We start from the raw sequence: 20,936 nt of genomic DNA on the forward strand, positions 1-20,936 counted from the left end.
TATTTAAATACAAAAATAAATAATTTATTGAATAATTCAACATTTCTTAAAATTGAATTCTCATAAGGAATTTTATCAACAAATTTTTAAATAATTAAATTCTTTTGACGAATTCTAATTTAAAATTTTAAATAATAATTCACTTTTTCGAGGAATTCAATTAAAATTGTACTAAAAATAATTGAAAATTGTATTGAAAATAATCAATTCTTTTGAAAGACTTGTATTTAAAATTTTCTAAAATAATTGAATTTTTCTGAAAGAATTCTATTTAAAATTTTCTAAAATAATTGAATTCTTTTTTGAAATTTTATTGAAAAAAATAGATATTGAAAATCATTTAATACAGAAAAATTTATTCGAAAATAATTGACATTTTTCTAAGAATTTTATAAAAAATTTTGAAAATAATTTAATTTCAGAGCAGAGTTTTATTATTTTTTTAAAGATAATTGAAATTTTGACGAGAATTTAAAAAAATTTTTTAGCATAATTGAATTTCTGTGATGAATTTTGTTAATTATAAGAATAATCGAATTCTTATTTAGAATCTATTATTAAAGTTTTTGAAAATAATTGAATTTCTGTAAAGAATTTTTTCATTCATGAATATAAATAATTGAATTCTTGCAAAGACTTTAATAAAACTTTTGTAAATAATTGAAATTTTTGTACAAAATTGTATTATTTATCAAAATTATTGAATTTTTGCACAGAATGCTATTAAAATGTTTGTAAATAATTAATTCATTTACAGAATGAATTTAATATTTGAATTCGAAAAATTTAACTAAAATTGTATTGAAAATAAGTGAATTCTTATAAAGAATATCATTAAAATATTTCAAATAATTGAATTTCGGACAGGAATTTTATCATATTTATGAAGAAAATTGATTTCTTGCAAAGAATTCAATAAAATTTTTGAAAGTAATTGAATTTTTGAGAATAATTTTATTAAAGATTTTGAAAATAATTGTATTTCTGTGGCAACCCTCATTCTACTTGACTAGCGTCATATATATTCTATTTTATTTTTTTTATAAATTTATTCTGCATGAGAAATTGCAAAATTGGGTTAAAAATAAGAAAATAAAAGTTTAAGAGAAGAAAAATAATATTTGAGTCCGCTTTCTTATATTGAAAAGATTTATTTGCAATTTTTGTTTTACATAGCTGGAAAATTTTCCTTAAGAATAAAAAAAATTTTTTTAAATATTTTTGTTTCTAATATTTCTTCTATTTACTGCCTGTGTATTTTGAATAGAGTAAATTTCAATAATGCAATTTTTGAAGTAAAAATTTAATTTTTTTTTTTAAAATGTACAAAATGTTCAGTTATAAAGCTTATACAAAACCTATCTCCTGCGTGCATTTAGAAAGTCTGCTTGTTTACACCGCAATTATAAACATGCAAAAAGACAGCGAGTCTTACAATTCATTGCGTTAAAGGCCATTAGCACATATTGGCATTATTTACTTTGAATTTATACCAAGAAAGTTTCATTATTTTTACAGAAATTCAACGTAATAGGGAATTTTACAAAAATGCCGATATAAGACCGCCATTCACGTACGCTTCCTTAATTCGACAGGTGAGTGAATGTAATTTAATAGAAATTCATCTTGGCACAGTAATGAGAAAATGCGACAAAAAAAAAACAAAATTTTTGTAATATATCTTTGTCTGTAGCCAAAATTGACTGGAAGGTATATAGGTTTTATACTTATATTTTATACTGATTTAGAAAAAAAGAAAATTATATTTTTTATTTAATTCAAAATTGTTTTAAAAAATAACAAATTTTTTTTTTTCATTTAAAATGAGAGAAAATAATTTTTTTTATTTTTTTTTATATTGATCTTCATTATTTTCATTACAGTCGATAATCGAATCTCCGGAAAAGCAGCTGACATTGAACGAAATTTACAACTGGTTTCAAAATACGTTCTGCTATTTCCGACGCAACGCAGCTACATGGAAGGTATATCTTAATATCCTAATTAATTAAAAATTAGGACTTAAAAAAAAAAAAAATTAAGCTTGCAATTTTCGCTTCAATAGCAAAAGTTTATCTCATCGCTCATGATTGGCTTTGACCGAAAAACTTTGCTATTTAAATGAAAATGATAATTTTTTGCTTTTCTAGGGAATTAATTTCGTTAGAGAAGCAAAAGTAATTTTCTTCGCTTTTCATATTTTTTGATATTAAAAATATAAAAAGCGAATTTATTTCTTTCCGTGAGACATCGCTGCGTTAAAATTAGTTCAAGAAAGGTAATCTGAAAGCAGGATAGGGAACGCTGCTCTTTCACTTGTTGGTAAAGTCCTTAGCCAAAGTTTCCTTTGAAAATGTTACTATAAATAATAATTAATAATTTATTGAAAATTGATTTTAAAAGAACCAAAAAACAATTTTTACCTTTTTTATTTTTTAAAGCGAAAAAAGAATACAATTTTCGGAGGAGATTTTGTTCTAAAGTGATTTTGTCAGGAAGAGAAAGCAGTTTTCCCGCAGGATGGAATAAAAACAAAAAATTTGTTCTAGAAATATTTTCATATAATATAGGAATCGAGGATGTTTATATGGCATTCGTAGAAAGCGTCATTATTAGGATTTATTTTGAGACTATAATTCGTTTATTTCGCGGGAAAAAAATAGATTTTTTATTTGAGTGCGGGATTCAATTATTTACAGAAATAAAAATTAATTGAAAATGCTGTTTTCAATTAACAGGATCCAGAATTCAAATGGATAAAGAAAGCTGAATTTATTGAAGCTAAACTAACGTTCTTCCATTGTAGGAAAGGATCGGTAAATCGTAGTGCATTCAATTCTGCTGTTGCTTAAACATTTTTATTTTTCATCAGTCAATCAAAACAAAATTTTTTTTTATTTATTTTTATTTATTTTATTTAATTTTATAAAATTTTTTACTTGCTTTTTAATATGAAGAAAGATGCAAATTAAAAAAATTTGAGAAAGAAAATAGCAAAAGTTATTCTGATATGATAAAAGAAATCGTCTCACGCGAATGTGTGAAGAAAAGAGGGTGCTCGTTGACAAATTATATGTGTGCGCGAAAGAGTGAGAGAGAGTGTGAGAAATTGACGTATGCTAAAAAAAGCTTTGCCTCGCATGAATCTGTGTTGATGAAAATATATGATATAAAAAACAAAAAAACAGGTTTCCTTGAGCAGCAGCCGGGCACACATTAGCAGAAAGAAAAATGGATCATCGAGAGTAGTCAATCAACTTTTAGGTTCTGACATGTTCAGCCCTGCGGCATGAATTGTTGTATAGTTTTAGTTAATTAGTTGTGCATTAACAATACGAGAATGCCTCAAATCGTGCCTCTTTCAATTAATCGTTTTAGTTATTTTATTTATTCTTTTTGCCTCATTTTTACAATATTACTATACTAGAACTACACTATATTATTAACGCCGCGATTAATATTTATCCTCACCAATATTTTTGAGTATTTATTAATTCCATCCTTCGCACCGCATTCGCAACCTTACTTGATTTGGAAATGCCACACAAAAAATGCCAGACTGAAGAAATACAAGGTCACACGTCGTGAAGAAAGGGAAGGAAGCAAAAGTTTATAGGTTAGGTTTGTTACTACCTTTCTTCGTTTCTAATTTTGTAAAATGAAAAAACAATTTCTATTGAATATTGAGACTTTCGCTTAGTAACGAACATAACCTGTAAGATTTTACTTCTTGTCCCTTTTTTGCGACGCGTCACAAATTTCAAATTTTACTCTTTTTTCAAAATATTTCTTTTGCAAATATGAAGAAAACAGTTTTTAAAGATTAAAGTGAGAATATTTTTTTATTTTCATAACTGTCGTGCGAAATAAAAACTTAGTTGGTACTTTGTCGCTAAAGGGACATTACCCCCCAACTGGACAGGCGGAAATCTACCTTACCGACAATGTGACCTAACCAACTTTTTGTTTCATACACGACAGTAGAGTAGAGTAAATATTCCAAATGTGGCTAGTGAATAGTGGCAGTGCCAATAGAAAAAAAACACGGTAATATTTATCAAAAAAAAAAAAAAAAGAAAAAACCTGCGAAACTCCTTCCTGGCTCCTGAAGAGGATGCTTCTGATTAATGAGTATCAAAAATCCTGATGACACAAACATTGCTGGTGCGGTGTAAATCCATCGTCCGATCTCTCCGAGTCGTGATTGAGTTGGCTTCATTAGTTTTTTGCGTTGCTTATTTAGTCTGTGTATTATTTTGTATAGAACGCAGTACGACACAACCTGTCTCTCCACAAATGTTTCATGCGAGTCGAAAATGTGAAAGGGGCCGTTTGGACGGTGGACGAAGTGGAGTTTTACAAGAGACGTCCTCAACGCGCTTGCAGCACTACTGGGTACGTTAGCCCCACACGCGCGATTTTTTTTCTTTTTTCCTCTTTTTTATTCTCCTTCATCTTTTTTAATATCTCTTTTTTATTAAAAAGAATTATCAATCCAAATCGTTCAACAAATTTTCAATAATACACAATAATACATAATAATACATATTAATACACAATAATACCTATTATATTCATATATATATTCGCTACAGTCACACACAAACAATATCGCTTATCATATATTCTTCCCACTTTTCCCGTTCCTTTCATTCAAATCATTATTTCTCTTTTTCTCTCTTTCTATTTCTCTTTCTCTTTCATTTTCTACTTTCTCCTATTTACACTAAAATTTTTACTCTTGACAATCTATTTTGCTTACAAATTTTCTATACAAAATTATACAAATTTTATATATTCTACTTATAATTCTATTTATCATTCTATTTATATATTCTATTTTTGACTATTTTTAACTATTTTTGAACAACTAGTTTTCATGTTCTATTTTAATAAGTATTTTTTAGTATTCTTAATAAGTATTTTTTTAGTATTCTTAATAAGTATTTTTTAGTATTCTTAATAAGAATTTTTTTAGTATTCTTATTAAGTACTTTTAATATTCTACTTTAATGAGTATTTTTAATATTCTATTTTTACTGTTTATATTAGTCGGTATTTATGTGTGTATATATTTATATTTATGTCTAAATAATTTTCGCTCTTTATATTTATATATATGCTCCTCTAGGTATATAATTATTATAAACGCTCAGGTGATCGTGTCACCTATTGTGCGATTTTGATCTTTTCGCTTTTTTAGATCTTTCTTTCTCTCTTTTATCTCTCGTTATTCAATAGTGTGTGATTTTTAATTATTCAATTTCTATTTTTATATTAAATAGTTGATAAGATATTTATATTTATGTATTTGTCAACACAATCACGCCATTTTTTATCTTTAATTGTCGCTTATGTATTTTCATGTCCGTCTGTTTGTACGTCCACGTTTTGTTTCTTTTCTTAATTTATTCACGTCATGTTCGGTGAAGAAAACGGTAAATGTTTTTTGAGACTTGATTTGTAGAGGGAAAAAGTTTCATTTAATGAGTTATTTTATGGGAAATCTGATGGTGAAGAAAGGTGTGGCACTGAAGAAAGGTATATCACTGAAGAAAGGTTTACACCTTTCTTCAGTGCTACACCTTTCTTCAGTGCTTTACCTTTCTTCAGTGCCACACCTTTCTTCAGTGTTTCACCTTTCTTTAGTGATTTACCTTTCTACCATGAACTGAAGAAAAGTGTGGCACTGAAGAAAGATTTACACCTTTCTTCAGTGCTTTACCTTTCTACTATGAACTGAAGAAAGGTAAAGCACTGAAGAAAGGTGTAAGTCTTTCTTCAGTGCCACACCTTTCTTCAGTTCATGGTAGAAAGTTAAAGTACTGAAGAAAGGTAAAGCACTGAAGAAAGGTGTAAACCTTTCTTTAGTGATATACCTTTCTTCAGTGCCACACCTTTCTTCAGTTCATAGTAGAAAGGTAAAGCACTGAAGAAAGGTGAAGCACTGAAAAAAAGTATAGCAATGAAAAAAGGTATAGCACTGAAGAAAGGTGTATACCTTTCTTCAGTGATATACCTTTTTTCAGTGCCACACTTTAATTTTTTTTCACAGAAAATGTAAGGACGAAAATAATTACCATTTTTCCCACGAACGTGACATGATTCAGGCTAGAATTGTTTTCGAAAATTTACAAGAATTGAATTAAAAATAAATTCTACAAAGTTAGAGAAACTATTGTTTTTGAATTATTGAAATTTTCGAGAGCAATTGTTGCCGCAATAGATGTGTTGAACTGAACGTGTGTGAATTTAAAAATAAGTATAACGTCATGTGAAGACTCTGCGTTAAAGAGGGGATGTGTGTTGTGTGTGCGAGAGAGGGTTTATATGATTGTGATGAAACAGTAAATATATAAAGTAGAAAAGGAGTGTGCTTAACCAGCATGTGAGCTTTGCAGCGATTAACAGCAAGACTTTTTTGGGAAAAGGGGCGCAGTCTTGAGCGGCAGTAGTAGCCGTGCGCCGAGATCATGCAGATTATCCCGGAGCTGAAAATCGTCACGAGAATTTAAGAATAATTTTTTTTTTAAAAAAGCATTTAGACTTGAAAAAAAGAAACAGAACAATCTGTTGTTGCACGTCTCAAGGTAGTTGAAGGAGTCGCTATAATTCACACTATTTTCTCCCTGCCTTCTTTTATTACAAATTCTCTAGCTGTTCTACCTATTTTTTCTATATATAAATTTTTTAAACAATTGCCGTTTAAGTGCACGTATGCGAGCAATTTATATATATATCAAGGTGCATTCTTAAGCGACAATGACGATAATTTTTACGCGGCATGATATAATATTTTAAAAAGAAAGAATTTTTTGACTTAAAAAAAAAGAACGAAATTTTTTCGTATTTTTTCGAAAAGCGAAAAATCGAACGAGAGTGGATGAGCGAGATGAGCCCGATGCCTGTAACCAGAAACCAACCAACAATCTTGTCTTTTTTTACTCTCTTTTCTCTATTTCTTGGTGGTCTTGTCTGTGTATACAGAACGCGATCCGCACCAATCTATCATTGCACAAGTGTTTTGTGCGCTATGAGGACGACTTCGGGTCATTCTGGATGGTGGACGACGCCGAGTTCGTAAAGCGGCGGCATCTGTCCCGCGGCCGTCCCAGGAAATATGACCCAACCCCATCACCCACTCCACCCCACCTCTCCGCACAGTAAGCACTACCACTTTTTAGAATTCTGCTGCTGGCTGCCAAGACGTTCTGACAGTCCGTCTTATATTATCTTTCTGTCTCTGTATTTCTCTTCTCCTCCTGCCTTCCTTCCATATATATTAATATATCGCATTTTCTTTTGTTTTTTGGCGGACAAAAAAAATTTGACTCTTTCCATAGAATCTTTCTTTTCATTCATTCATTTTGAAAAAAAAAATTGTGTGATAATAAATGCCAAATGAAACCAAAGCTCTCGGATTTCACGCGATTAAACGATTTCGAATTAATTTCAATTTGCACTTGTCATCACAATGATTATAAATACAAATGATCGTCATATTTCATCAAATGATCACTATGATCTTGATTTTTTTAAATTTATTATAAATTTAAAATATTTTTCGAATACATTTAGTTTGGTTCATTTCACTTCATTTGCAAACAATTATTTATTAATTGTACAGATATAATTCTGGAACATATCGCGAAAAAAATTTAAGGTTATGTTCACTGCCACCTTCGGAATCTTTAGTCCAGAAGCTCATGAAACTCGAAATAAATCTTTAAATATCCGCAGTTTTTCCATCTTGCGCGCAAAAGTTGACTAAAAATTGGAAAATAGTGTTAAAAAACTTAGGAATTTCTTTAAAATTATAAAACGTAAAAAACAAAATATGTAATTTGTGATTTATTTAAGATTTTTTTTTTTTTGCCTCTTTATCATGGATTTCTTCTGAAACTTATGAGAAAACCAGTTTTCCATTACTGAGAAAAATAAATTAATAAAAATAACTCATTTAATTAAAAATTATTGAATTAATATAATTTATTACTTATAAATATAATTAAGGTTCCCCCCCCCCCATAAATAGATATTTATTTTCTATCTTTCTTACATATAAAAATTAGCATTTAAAAAAAAATGATGCAAATTTTTTTTTAATTTTTAATAATATTTTTTGAAAAATTCAATTATTTTTAATAGAATTTTAATAAAATTTCATGAAAGAATTTAATTTTTTTTTAATTTTTAATAACATTTTATGAAAAAATTCAATTAATTTATAAAATTTTTATAAATCCTTCGAAACAATTCAATTATATTTATGTAAAATTCTTTTTAAAAATTCAATTATATTTAAAAAAATTTCTCGAAAGAATTCAATTTTTTTCCTAATTCATTAAAAAAAATTGCAATAGAATTCAATTATTTGCTAAAACTTTAATAAATTCTTGGAAAAAATTCAATTATATTTATAAATAGTAAAATTCTTTGCAAAAATTTAATTATTTTTAATACAATTTTAATAAAATTTCATGAAAGAATTCATTTTTTTTAATTTTTAATATTTTTCCAAAAAAAATTCAATATTGTTTTCAAAATTTTTAATTAAAATTAATAAAGAATCTCCATTATTTAAAAAAAAGTTTATTTCAAGTTTTATTAGCTACGGGACTAAAGATTCCGAAGGTGGCAGTCCAGTTAATTTCAACTTTCAGAAAATTTTCTGTAATCTGTAATTACTGTAATCAAAATTTTACTTGAAGAAGAAAATACAAATTTCGTTCACATCGAGTGTTGAGAACTTTATTTTTCGAAAAACTCAATGAACCAAAGTATGAGAACAATCTTTTTTTTTTTGTTTCATGCGCAGATTATTATCATCCTCTCGTTAAGAGGCGAAAGTTTTGGTTTCTCAAGAAAAATGTCTTAAGGTTAATAAAGAAAAACTTGTATCAAATATTCATTAATTCAAACTTTAAAACTCTCAGAGAGAGACCCTTTTATACAGAAGTTTTTCTCTTTTTTCTAAACGTACAAAAAAGAAAAAGTTAAATTTTCACCGCGGATGATATTATTTTCCCCGCGTGTTCGAAAAATATGCAAGGGGATTAAAACATAAATAATTAATGAAATGCAAATAAAATGAATTCTGAAAATTCTTTAAGAGAAAAAGAGGGACAAATATTGAAACTATGGAAAAAGCAAGTAACGCTCTCTCAGAGCTAAAATGACATGTAGAATAATGTAAATTTTATAATATACTAAAATCTTGTGTATTAGTTTTGTGAACAAAAAATTAAAAAAAATTAAAATTAAAAAAAGGAGCGAAGGCAGCGGGAAGTAGCTCTCTACAGTTTCCACCAATCCATTGAACGTGACATCCCGCATCGTGCCTGTCTCAACGGACATTTCCCTGAGAAATGTCTGTGTAGTAGTTATAGGATCCTTTGCTTGCACCACTCAATAAAATATCCTAGCAATGTTCTCCTTAAAATAGCACACTAACTGTAAGTACTTTTACTGGAAAAAAAAGTAGACCATATGAAACCAGATGGTCTCAGCATTAAAAGATACGAATCTTTTGAATAATCCTGCAAAAAATTCCAGCCACGTGACGATTGGTCAAAAGTCTGCAGATTATTCAAATTGTCTTCCAGTATAGTTGACAGCATGAAAATATCCTTAAAGTTTAAAAAAAAAATAAAGCAAAATTCCAAAACAAAAAAAACCCTCGCTAACCTTGGAATGCAGCGAGCTTCAATCGTGCTTCAAGTAAAGCTTTTTTAATGTGTCGGCTTTAAGGAAATGAGTGCCTTTGAGTGAATGACAATTATTTTTCTTCTGTTTTTTATTTTCCCTAATTCATATTCAATATTATTTTCAAAAATGAATTTAAAAATTTGGTTTTTTTTGAAAATCTTACTGCAAGTAGGAAAATGATGACATTTTTTATGATGACATTTTCCTACTTGCAGCAAGCTTGCACTGCTCAAACTTCTTCGTAGAATATTTTTTTCCACTTGTTTCGGAGTTTTTACGGTTTCTTTTCAAGATTATAATTATTTTTTTGCACTTTTCTTTTTCTAATGAAAAATGTATAAAAAGATTTCAGAATAGAAATTTATTTTAGAAAGGAAAATTATAAACATTTTTCATCAAAAAAAGGAAAAGTACAAAAGAAATCAAAAATTTTCAAATTCTTTGAAAAGAATCAAAATTGAAAAGAAACTGTAAAGAGTTCGAAAAATAAAGACAATGAATCAAAAATAACTGTATTTAAGCCTTTTTATCACAAAAGAATGAAAAAATTATTAATTATTTTAAATAGTTTCATATCTTTTTTTTCTTTAGATTAGTTTTTTTTTATTTGCTCAAAAACAGAGAATAGAAAATATAAAAAAAGAAATGTGACGCGCACTGAAGAAAGGTACATAAGAAGCAAAACATTTTTAGGTTATGTTTGCTTTTATCTTAATTAAAAGTTTCGGAGTTTAATTTAAAACTAAAATCAGTTTTTAGTAATTATTTTAAATGTAATGAAGAATTAAACATTAGTTTTACGATTTTTTTAATTCAGAGTTGATCTCCTTTGTGTATTTTTATTCCAAAAACATTGCAAACATAACCTACAATTTTTTGCTTCTTACCTTTCTTCAGTGGGCGGGGCGTTACAAATATTTCTTAAATTCATAAATATCAATTTTGATTCTAAGTGTTAATTTTGATTTTAATTTTCAATTTTTTAGCAAACTAGCATTTAACACAATTTTCTGATTCCTCAAAATATGATTTTTGTTCAATTAAAAAAGTAAAAAATTTTTGTTTTAAAAAAGAAACAGATGTTTAATTAAAAAAGAAAAACTTTTTTGTTTAAAGAAAGAAAAACTTTTTTATTTAAAAAAAGAAAAAGATGTTCATAATTAAAAAAGAAAAACTTTTCTGTTTAAAAAAAGGAAAAGATGTTCAATTAAAAAAGAAAAACTTTTTTGTTTAAAAAAATAAAAAGATGTTCAATTAAAAAAGGAAATTTTCTGTTTAAAGAAAGGAAAAGATTTTCAGTAAAAAAAGAAAAACTTTTTTGTTTAAAAAAAGATGTTCAATTAAAAAAGTGGATTTTTTGTTTAAAAAAAGAAAAAGACGTTCAATTTAAAAAATAAAGTTTTTTTGTTTAAAAAGAGAAAAGTAAACTTTTTTAATTGAAGAGAAATCACATATTCTGAAGAATCAGGATCAAAAAATAATTTTTTTTTACTCATTGTAAAAAAATTAATTTTTTTTGAAATATAATTTTGTTGAGTATGAGTTAAAAAAAAAATTTCGTATGAGAGAAAATTGTGTGCCAGAGCTACAAGCGCATGTGTAAATTGTGTAAATTGGTTGTATCACGACTACAAACTCGGACAATGCGGAACTTACCAACAATTTAAAATTTCGGCGTATTTACACTCAAGGTATCAAAAAAAAAAAATTCTTTACTAATGATCGATTTTTCTCTATATTATTACTAATTTTTTTCATATTTATATATTCTAGAATTATAATTATAAATTTTTAATATTTTTCAAATATTTTTACACTCTTCAACAATTTTTAAATTTTATATATATATTCTTCCTCTTCTCTATCTTTTTTCTCTTTATACACTATTTTTAACAAACGCTCCAATATCGTTATTTCATAAATAGCCTATGGGAAAATTTAATTTTTTTTGGCATGCATTTGTTTTATATAGAGACTGAAAATTATTTTTTAGTCCTTTTTTTTAATATATTTTCGCATTTTTATGCGCAAATATAAAAATTTAAAAAGTGGACCATAATAATTTACAGGAATTGAACGTTAAATTGATATTTATTCAAATTCTTTATTTATGTACTGATGTACTGAAAAAAAAGTAAATTAAAAAAAAATTATGAATTGGGATGGGATATTTATTCAATTTAACGGACAATATTTTGCTCAGTCGAATCAAGGAGCCAGGAATTTGAAAGTACAGGTAAACCCCATGGCTATTTATAAATAATTATGGCTTTTAAATTCAAAGTGATTTTACTTAAAAAAAAAAAAAAATTTTGAATAATAATATTAATAAAATATTAATAAGAAAAATAGTAAAAAGACATCTTTTCTCTATTAATAAAAAATATTAATAAAAATAATAATAAAAAATATTAAATATAACAATATTCTTACTAAATTACTGTAATAGGGCAATATTTATAAAATTTATTACATTGGTCAAGATCTATAAAAAAATTGTATAAATAATGTACCACAGTATAAAAAAATAAATTATTTTGTAATAATATATTTAATATAAATTGTCTTTGTACGTAAGCCAGAGCGTTTTATTTTCGATTTTTTATATCTCTTTTTCAATCTAAACTCACTCTTTATCACCGCACGGGTTGAGAAGATTCAGAAAAAATTATTCGGTATATTAGGTAAGATTTTTTCCAACTCTTTTTTAATTATATATCTTTGTATTTTTATATAAATTTTATATATATATTTATAATTCATATTTTCTCTTTACATTTTTCTCTCACTTTTTTCTCTCTATTTTTCTCTATTCTTCGTTCTTTATTCTCTTCTTTAATATACACATAATTTATATAACTTAATATATATTATATATATAAGAAACATAAACATTTTTTCCCCCACACACATATTCTTTTGTTCCCATATAATTTTTTTTTCTCTTCAAATTCTCAAAAAAAAAAAAAAAAAATTTACTAACAGTTTCCTTGCTCAAAACACTTACACAATAATTTTCAGGTTTTTAATTTTTTAAAAATTTATTGAAATAAATGTAAAAAATGTTTAACCATGGACTTTTTTCTTTGTTAATTATTAGGGGTGTGCCATCTAAAAGTCCAACGCTGACTCACAGTCCAACCATGTATGGCGATGCGCTAAATGCAAACCTACAGGTAATTATTAATGATTGTTGAATTTTTTTAGAATAATTTTAGAATAATTTCAGATTCAAAATTTAAAAAAATTCAATTATTAACTAATTTACAAATTAATTATTATTATTTGTTTTCAAAAACTGTAATAAAATTCTTCGAAGGAATTCAATTATTTTCAATACAATTTTTGAATAAAATTTCTCAAAAGAATTCAATTATTTTTGAAAACTTGATAAAATTCTTCGCAAAAACTCAAATTAGTTTGAAAAATTTTGAATAAATTCTTCGACAATTGAAATATTGTCAATACAATTTTAATTAATTCCTCGAAAAAATTCCATTATTTATAAAATTCTTTGCAAAATTTCAATTATTTTCATAATTTATAAAAATTTTCGGAGGAATTTAATTATATTTTAACGAATATTAATAAAATTCTTTGCGGCTGCATCTACAATAGAAAAAAATAATGTGTAGAAAAATGTGTAATTTGTAGTGTAATGTGTATTGTTTTTAGCACTGCCAACTGTCAGGGTCAATTACACTATACATTACACAATTTTCTACACATTATTTTTTCTGTTGTAGACGCAGCCTGCAGGAATTTAATACAATTTTAATAAAATTTCTCCAAAAGAATTCAATTGTTTTTGAACACTTGCTAAAATTCTTTGCAAAAATTCAAATTATTTTGAAAAATTTTGATTACAATCATTGACAATTGAAATATTGTCAATATACAATTTTAATTAATTCCTCGAAAAAATTCCATTATTTATAAAATTCTTGGCAAGATTTCAATTATTTTCATAATTTATAAAAAATTTCTGAGGAATTTAATTATATTTTAATGAATATTAATAAAATTCTTCGCAGGAATTTAATTATTTTAAAGAATTGTAATAAAATTTTTTGCAAAAATTTTATTATTTTGAAAAATTTAATTAAAATTTTTGTAGAAAAAACTTTGATGAAATATTTTGAAAAAATGTAATTCTTTTCCTGAATAATAAAATTCTTCATAATTCAAAATTTAATTACTTTTGAAAAATTTATGTTAAATTCTTTATAAGAATTCACTTATTTTTAATACAATTTTAATAAAATTCTTACCAAGATTTCAATTATTTTCATAATTAATAACATTTTTCAAAAAAATTCTATTATTTTTTTCAAGAATTTTGATAGAACTCTTAATATTATTTTAATTAAATTTTTCGCAAGCATTAACTAACTTTTAAAGATTTTGATTCAATTTTCCGCAAGAAATTTCATTATTTTGAAAAATTTGGATAAATTTCCTTTTAAGAATGCAATTATTTACAGATTTAAAAATTATATAAAAAAAAAATAATAAGTATAAAAAAATGTTTTTAATTGGAAACATTTTGGTTAAATTAATTTTTAGTATTTTTTAATCTTCAAAAGAATAAATTAAAATTTTATTAAAAATAAAAATTAAAAACATGACAATTTTTTTATATTTTGAATCAAAATTTTTGTTTGTACGCTACTTTTGATTATAAATTCTCTATGAATTTTGCAATATTCAAAATCAATTTCAGGAAAAATTAGTAAAATTTACTTAGTACTTGCTAAAATTTTTTCTAAAAATACTAAAATTTCGAAATCAATTTTAGTAAAAATTTTAGTAAAATTTACTTCAGATTTAGTAAAATTTTCTCTAAAAATATTAAAATGTAGAAATTAATACATTTTATTTACAGAAAAAGAAAAATTTACTTAGAAGTAGTAAAATTTATTCTGCAAATAAAAAAAAAATTGAAATTTTATTCTTCAACATAACTAAAAAAATGTTCTAATTTACAAAAAATGCCAATTTTCATAAGTTTTTCTTAAAAATAAGGGAAAAAGGGGTGAAAATATATTATTTAAGGTGTTTTAGAATTTTATATTAATTTAAGAAAACTAACTGTGATTCCTATAATTAAAATTAAAGAAAAAATACTTTTTTTCAAGAGACATAAAAAATTCATATATATGCAGATCTCTTGTGTGCAGGAATTGGCAAAAAAAATTGGAGCCAGACTTGATATTCAATGATTTATATAGAATAATTTTTACATATGGATTAATTTTTAGAGGGAAATTATTTATTATTTCTAAAATTATTTCAGTTCTCAGAAGAATAATGAAAAATTTAAATTAATATAAAATTGATCTTACCAAAATTCTTTTTATTTTTACGAATTGGAATTATTTTTTAAAATTAAAAATATTGAAAATCGAATTTTTTTAATAGTTTCTGATGAAAGTGGTAGAATATTATGCTATTGGCATTAAATTTTTAATTAAAATTTAACCCATTGACACGGAGAAATCGTTATGTTTATTAAAAATTTATTATTGACTGTGCGCCATTTTTACTTTATCGTTAAATATTTAATTTAATCAGAATTCAGAGGAATACATTATAAAAAAGACGTTTTCCATATTATTTTCTATCGTTTCCGTTGACTTTGTTAAAATTAAAATACTACGACGTTCTTATTTTTGTTTTCCGTTTTATTTTATGTTATTTTCTTTTGTTAATTTTCGATAAATCTGTTGATTTATCAATGCATATGTCACAACTCACAACAATTTATTTCATTTATTAACTAGTTTTTAATATTCTTTAATTAATTTATTTATTTATTTACTTGGATATACAAATATAGATATTATTACGAATATAGACAACTACAAATAGAGAAACAGATAAATTGTTAACTAGTTTTAAATATTCTTTTATTTATTTATAAATATAGATATTATGGCGATAAACAAATAATTTATTAACTAGTTTGAAATATTGTTTAATTTCGTTTAATATGGACTGTAATTCGAGCAGTAACTAACTATCTGATGCAATTTGAGTATTTCCAGGCTGCCCTGGGGGAGTCTAATATGGGCTTTCTGAACAACTCAATGTGTACATCAACAACAACAAGCCCTGACAAGGAACACGTGATGCCCCACAGTGATTTAATGTAAGTTTCGCTACAATACAGCAAAACATATTACACAATTATATTTTTAGATTAATTAATATTCTTTTGTCTTGTAAGTCATTTTTTTATATAGACATTTATTGCATATTATTATTTGTATTCTATTATTTATTTTTATTATTAAATTATTCTAAACTTATGAAATATTATATTTTTGATATTTAGTGCATTAGATAGATTTGAAAAAATTACATTTATATTTTATAGTGCTTTAAATAATTATACAGTAATGTTTGTACAGGCCCCGGATCGACTTTAAAGCCCAAAAAATAGTCGTTTTAGTCAAATTCAAAATTGAAAAAAAGTGGAAAAAGTCATTTATTTCAACCAAAAGTTGTTACAAAAATTTGGTTTTTTATTTCCCTGGCCATTTCTATTTTCTCTGATTTTTAGAAAATTTTTAAACTTTTTCTTTCGTTTTTGAAAAATTAAAATTTATTTCTACATGATTTTTTAATATTTCTTCTATAACTCTTCCAAATTGCAACTATTTTCTAGAATTCTTAATTAAAATTTTATTTCTTCTGTAAATTATCAGAAAGTTATTCGAAAATTTAATACTTTTAGACACAAAAATTCAATTTATTTAAAATTTGTGTACTGTAACTCTCTTTAAAAAAAGTTTTCAAGGTAAAAACAATTCAAAGTTTTCAGTATTTTCTAAAAATACCAAAAATTCGAATTTGTGTAGCATTTTTAGAAATTTAATGATTTTTTCCATTAAGTATTTTGAATAAAATAAAACAAATAAAGGTTTAGTACCCAAAATTGAATTAAAATTAATACCGATTGCTGTAATTTCACAATTATTTTCTAGAATTTTTAACTAAAATAATTCGAAAGTTTAACAATTTCTAAAAATAATATTTGAATACAGACTGTAACAAAAATGTTCTTTAAGAATTCAATCATTCAGAAAAAAAAATTCACTTAAACACTACGTTTAAAATTCAATTGTTATTCATTGAATTTTACGAAATTTCGTTTATTTAAAATTTTTTAATTGAATAGGTATAAATTCAAAAATAACAAAAAAAATTATTAATAATTAGTTAATTGAAAAAAAATTTAAATTAAAATTTTTCAAAGAACTAAATTGTTCAGAAATTTTAATTTAAATTACTCAAAATTGAAACCTTAAAAAATTTTATTTTAAAACTTTCTAAAATTTAATTGTTTCCAAAAATTTCTTGTGTAGCTCTTCCAATATTCAACTATTTTCTAGAATTTTTAACTCATTCTTTTCTAAATTTAAAATAAAATTCTTCGCAAAAATTCAATTATGTTCAAAAATTTTTAAAAATTCTCGTAAAAATTTCAATTATTTTCAAAAGTAATAAAATTCTTCTTCGAAATTCAATTATTTTCAAAAATTTTCCTCAATCCAATAATTTTCAATATCTACTATTTTAATCAAATTTCCCAAAGGAATTGAATTATTTTTAAAAAAAATTTAATACACAAAGAGTTTATAACAATTTTGAAGAAAAATATAGAAACATAGACTGTAGGTAACTTCTCTAAAATTCAATTATTTTCTAGGATTTTTAATTGAAATTTCTTTCTAAATCAATTATATTTTAATAATTTTAAAAAAGTTCTTTAAAAATTCAGTTATTCAAAAAAAAGCCAAGTTCAATTAAAATACGTCTAAAATTCAAGGGTTTTTAATTGAATTTTACGAAATTTCATTTATTTGAAATTTTTTAATTGAATATAAAATTACAAAATTACAAAAAATTATTAATAATTATTTAATTAAGAAAAAATTTGAAATAAAATTTTTCAAAGAACTAAATTGTTCAGAACTTTTAATTTAAATTACTCAAAATTGAAAACTTTAAAAATTTTTATTTAAAACCTTCTGAAATTTAATTCTTTCAAAAATTTCTACTGTAGCTTTTCCAATATTTAATTATTTTGTAGAATTTTTAACTCATTCTTTTCTAAATTTTAAATAAAATTCTTATCACTCGGTTATCTTTAATTAAATAAATAAATAAAATAAATTTAATTAAATAAATAAAAAACTAGAAGAAATCGATAACTCCGAGTCGAAGACTCGGAGTCATCGATTTCTTCATGTTTTATAGTAATATTCTTATAAGTGATATTTTGTTGCAATATATGAAAGAAAATTCAAAATAATGACATTTTTTCGAAAATCAGACGAAAACTGTCCCTTTTTTTTGAAAATAGTCGATCCGAAAAAAAATCCGAGGCCTGTAATGTACTTTTGAAAATATTTCACCGCCAGATAAAAATTATACATTTATTTGAAATTAAACTTTGATAGGTCACCGCTGGATGAACCAGTTGTGCATATAAAACAAGAAGGTCTGTGTCCCGAGGGTGGAAAACTGTCGAGATTGATAAAACGTGAACTTGAAGCGCCAACGGAACATGAACAGGAGCAGGATCATGAGCACGAGGAGGACACAGTCGACGACAGGGAGTATCCCGAGAGTCATGGTCACGACTCAGGACAAGACGAGGACATGGCCGAAGATTTGTCCATGGCTCCTGACATAATGACATCTGACGATCACATCGAGGCGTAGTATATCCGCTCCAAAAACTAGATAATTTTCTTTCAACGCTTCGTTAACGAGAGATATTTCTTTTTTCAAAAAGAAGTTAATCTCTTTCTCCAAACAAACTCATCATATCCAAAAAAAAAAACAAATGCCGCGCTCCCAGGCGCACGAAACAATTAAATTAACAAAAAAAAAAAAAAAATAAAGAAGAAGAAGAAGAAAAAGAAGAAGAAGACTTTGTCAACCCTTTAAGACGATAATTATTATAAGAAAGTAATGTCACGAAGTGTCGAGTGTCAAGGGAATTGACTCTCGACGTGATCTAATGATTCATATCTTTATTCAAAGCAATTACGAAACAACGATGCATATTACAAGTACGCCTCGGTCGCATGTATATTCTGTAGTGTAGCTCATTACGACAATTTGCTTTTCACCGTAACCAATTCTCAAAAAAATCAATTTGGAATTGTAATTCGTTTATTATAATAATATTTACGGTGTCGCAGCGATGTCAAAAAAAAAAGCGATAATCTTATCGACGCACTTGTCTTTATTCGTGTTTTGAGAGTTGGAAATTGCTTCTCGTTCGCGACAGAAGATGTCAATAGTCACAGCAAAAATATTTGTAAATATAAAAAAAGCTGCATTTGGCACAATCGTCAAAAAAAAAGCAACACAAATTCAGTTGCTTCATCTTCTCGAACGATTAGCAAACCATTTCCATCTCAATTCTCTCGGCTGTTTTACTCTTGTGTACACCCCGTGTACACAAAACGTTTGTAGATAAATATAAAAAAAAAATTATTTAGTCATTATAACGCGTAGTTTCGACCGAAGTCAATCTGTTGGCGTATTCTAGAAACCAATTTGTATGAATGATGTGTCGATGGGTACGTTCGGGAGTACAATGACTGATCAAGGTAGAATTTAAGAGAGGCCGCTTTAAATTAATTTAATGCCTCGAAAGAAATATCGTCATCTCATGGCTGTCAAGTTAAATTGACTAGAGAAATAAAAAAATTGCTATGCGACATTTAATTAGGTGTAATAAAAAAAAAAAAAAAAAAAAAAAGACAAATATGCGTCGACAACGGTTCAGCCCGACGTACCCGTCCGCAGTGTATAGAATTCATAAGTAGTTTCATATTACCGAGTATCGATTTAGAATTTGTAAATGAAATAATTGTCAGTTAATTAATTAATAAAATGAGACAAGACACGAGGAACGCCATAGCATGCATTTTTAGCTACAAAAAAGTTATTATAACTTGAGTATCAAAGACAAAAAAAAAAAAGAGCAAACAGAAACCGTTCATTAAAGCGGTGGATATAAACAGTATAAATAAACTTATACTATGTATGCATATACATAATATATACGTATACGTATTGGGATATAAAAATTAGCCGTCGACCCCCCGTCCACACTCCAAATACTCTTTTCTCTTCTCGTATAAGTGTACTTTCAGATCTTTCGCAAACTCGTTAAAAAACAACAACGAGTTCAACCAAAAGATTTGATTGTAAAATTCCCGATATTCCGTTATGAAAAAAAAAAAATTTTTAACCACATTTTACGAAAACTGAGATTAATTCAAGACTTTATATATTCTTTATGTTATTAGAAATTTCCATTCACCTATATTATAACTCGTTAATTGTTTCCTGTGATTCAGAAAAATGTATGTGCGTTACTTTAAAGATTTCAATAAAAATTGAATTAAAAATAAAAAAAATAAACATTGTTTTTAAATATGATAAAATTAAATGCGATTTACAGGTCTCGGATCGACTTTAACGAGCAAAAAAAATCGATTCAAAATAGAAAAAAAGTCGAAAAAGTCATTTATTTAATTTAGTGTTGTCACGAAAATTTTATTTCGTATTTCCCTGATTTCTAAATTCAATTAATCAAAACTTGAATAATTTTTCTAAATAAATATTTAAATACTTGTTTCTTTTTTTTCAGGAAATAAAATTAAATGAAAAAATTAATAAAATTTAATAATATTTTAAAAATTAAAACTTTAACCCTTTCAAAAAAATTCAATTATTTTCTACAATTTTTAACTAAACTTTATCTCTAAATTAATTATCTACATTAATTTTTAATAATTAATTTAATTTTCGAAAGTTCGTCGAAAATTCAATTATTTAAATACAAAAATATTCACTTTACAACAACATTTTTATTTTTAAAGATATTAAAAATAGAATATTTTCAAAAATTTTAATAAAGAAACTCTTAAAATTAATTTTTCAAAATATTATTAAATAATTTTTGAAAATAGTTTTACAATTACATACAATTAAAAAATGTCAAAAAAAATTGAAATTTGGTAAAATCTTTTAAAAACTAATTTAAATTTAGTAAAATCTTTTAAATATAATTGAAATTTTGATAAAATTTTTTAAAAATAAATGAGTTTTTTAAAAATACAAAAAAATTTTAATTTAATATGTTTAAAGGTAATTGAATTGAAAGTTCTTCGAGAATTCAATTATTTAAGTACAAA

The 20,936-nt window shown here is 25.2% G+C and overlaps 1 protein-coding gene across 13 annotated transcripts in view; it reads left to right on the forward strand.

Moving 5' to 3' along the window:
* Positions 1–20,156, forward strand: part of LOC122500649 (forkhead box protein P1) — a 447,350-nt gene extending 427,194 nt beyond the window's left edge. For 10 of the 13 annotated variants that reach the window (XM_043609681.1, XM_043609673.1, XM_043609683.1 and 7 more), the window contains 6 exons: positions 1,519–1,595; positions 1,884–1,985; positions 6,988–7,163; positions 12,809–12,884; positions 15,747–15,859; positions 18,177–20,156. In XM_043609681.1, the coding sequence (XP_043465616.1) occupies positions 1,519–1,595; positions 1,884–1,985; positions 6,988–7,163; positions 12,809–12,884; positions 15,747–15,859; positions 18,177–18,441 (809 nt within the window). In that variant the 3' untranslated portion in view covers positions 18,442–20,156. Of the gene's footprint in view, positions 1–1,518; positions 1,596–1,883; positions 1,986–4,264; positions 4,396–6,987; positions 7,164–12,808; positions 12,885–15,746; positions 15,860–18,176 lie in introns of all 13 variants that reach the window. The other 3 variants (XM_043609672.1, XM_043609675.1, XM_043609674.1) reach the window with 3 other exon arrangements.
* The last annotated feature ends 780 nt before the right edge of the window (positions 20,157–20,936 follow it).

This window comes from Leptopilina heterotoma, unplaced genomic scaffold (assembly GCF_015476425.1).
Source record: "Leptopilina heterotoma isolate Lh14 unplaced genomic scaffold, ASM1547642v1 Lhet_19, whole genome shotgun sequence".
In the NCBI taxonomy this organism is placed as follows: Eukaryota; Metazoa; Arthropoda; class Insecta; order Hymenoptera; family Figitidae; genus Leptopilina; species Leptopilina heterotoma.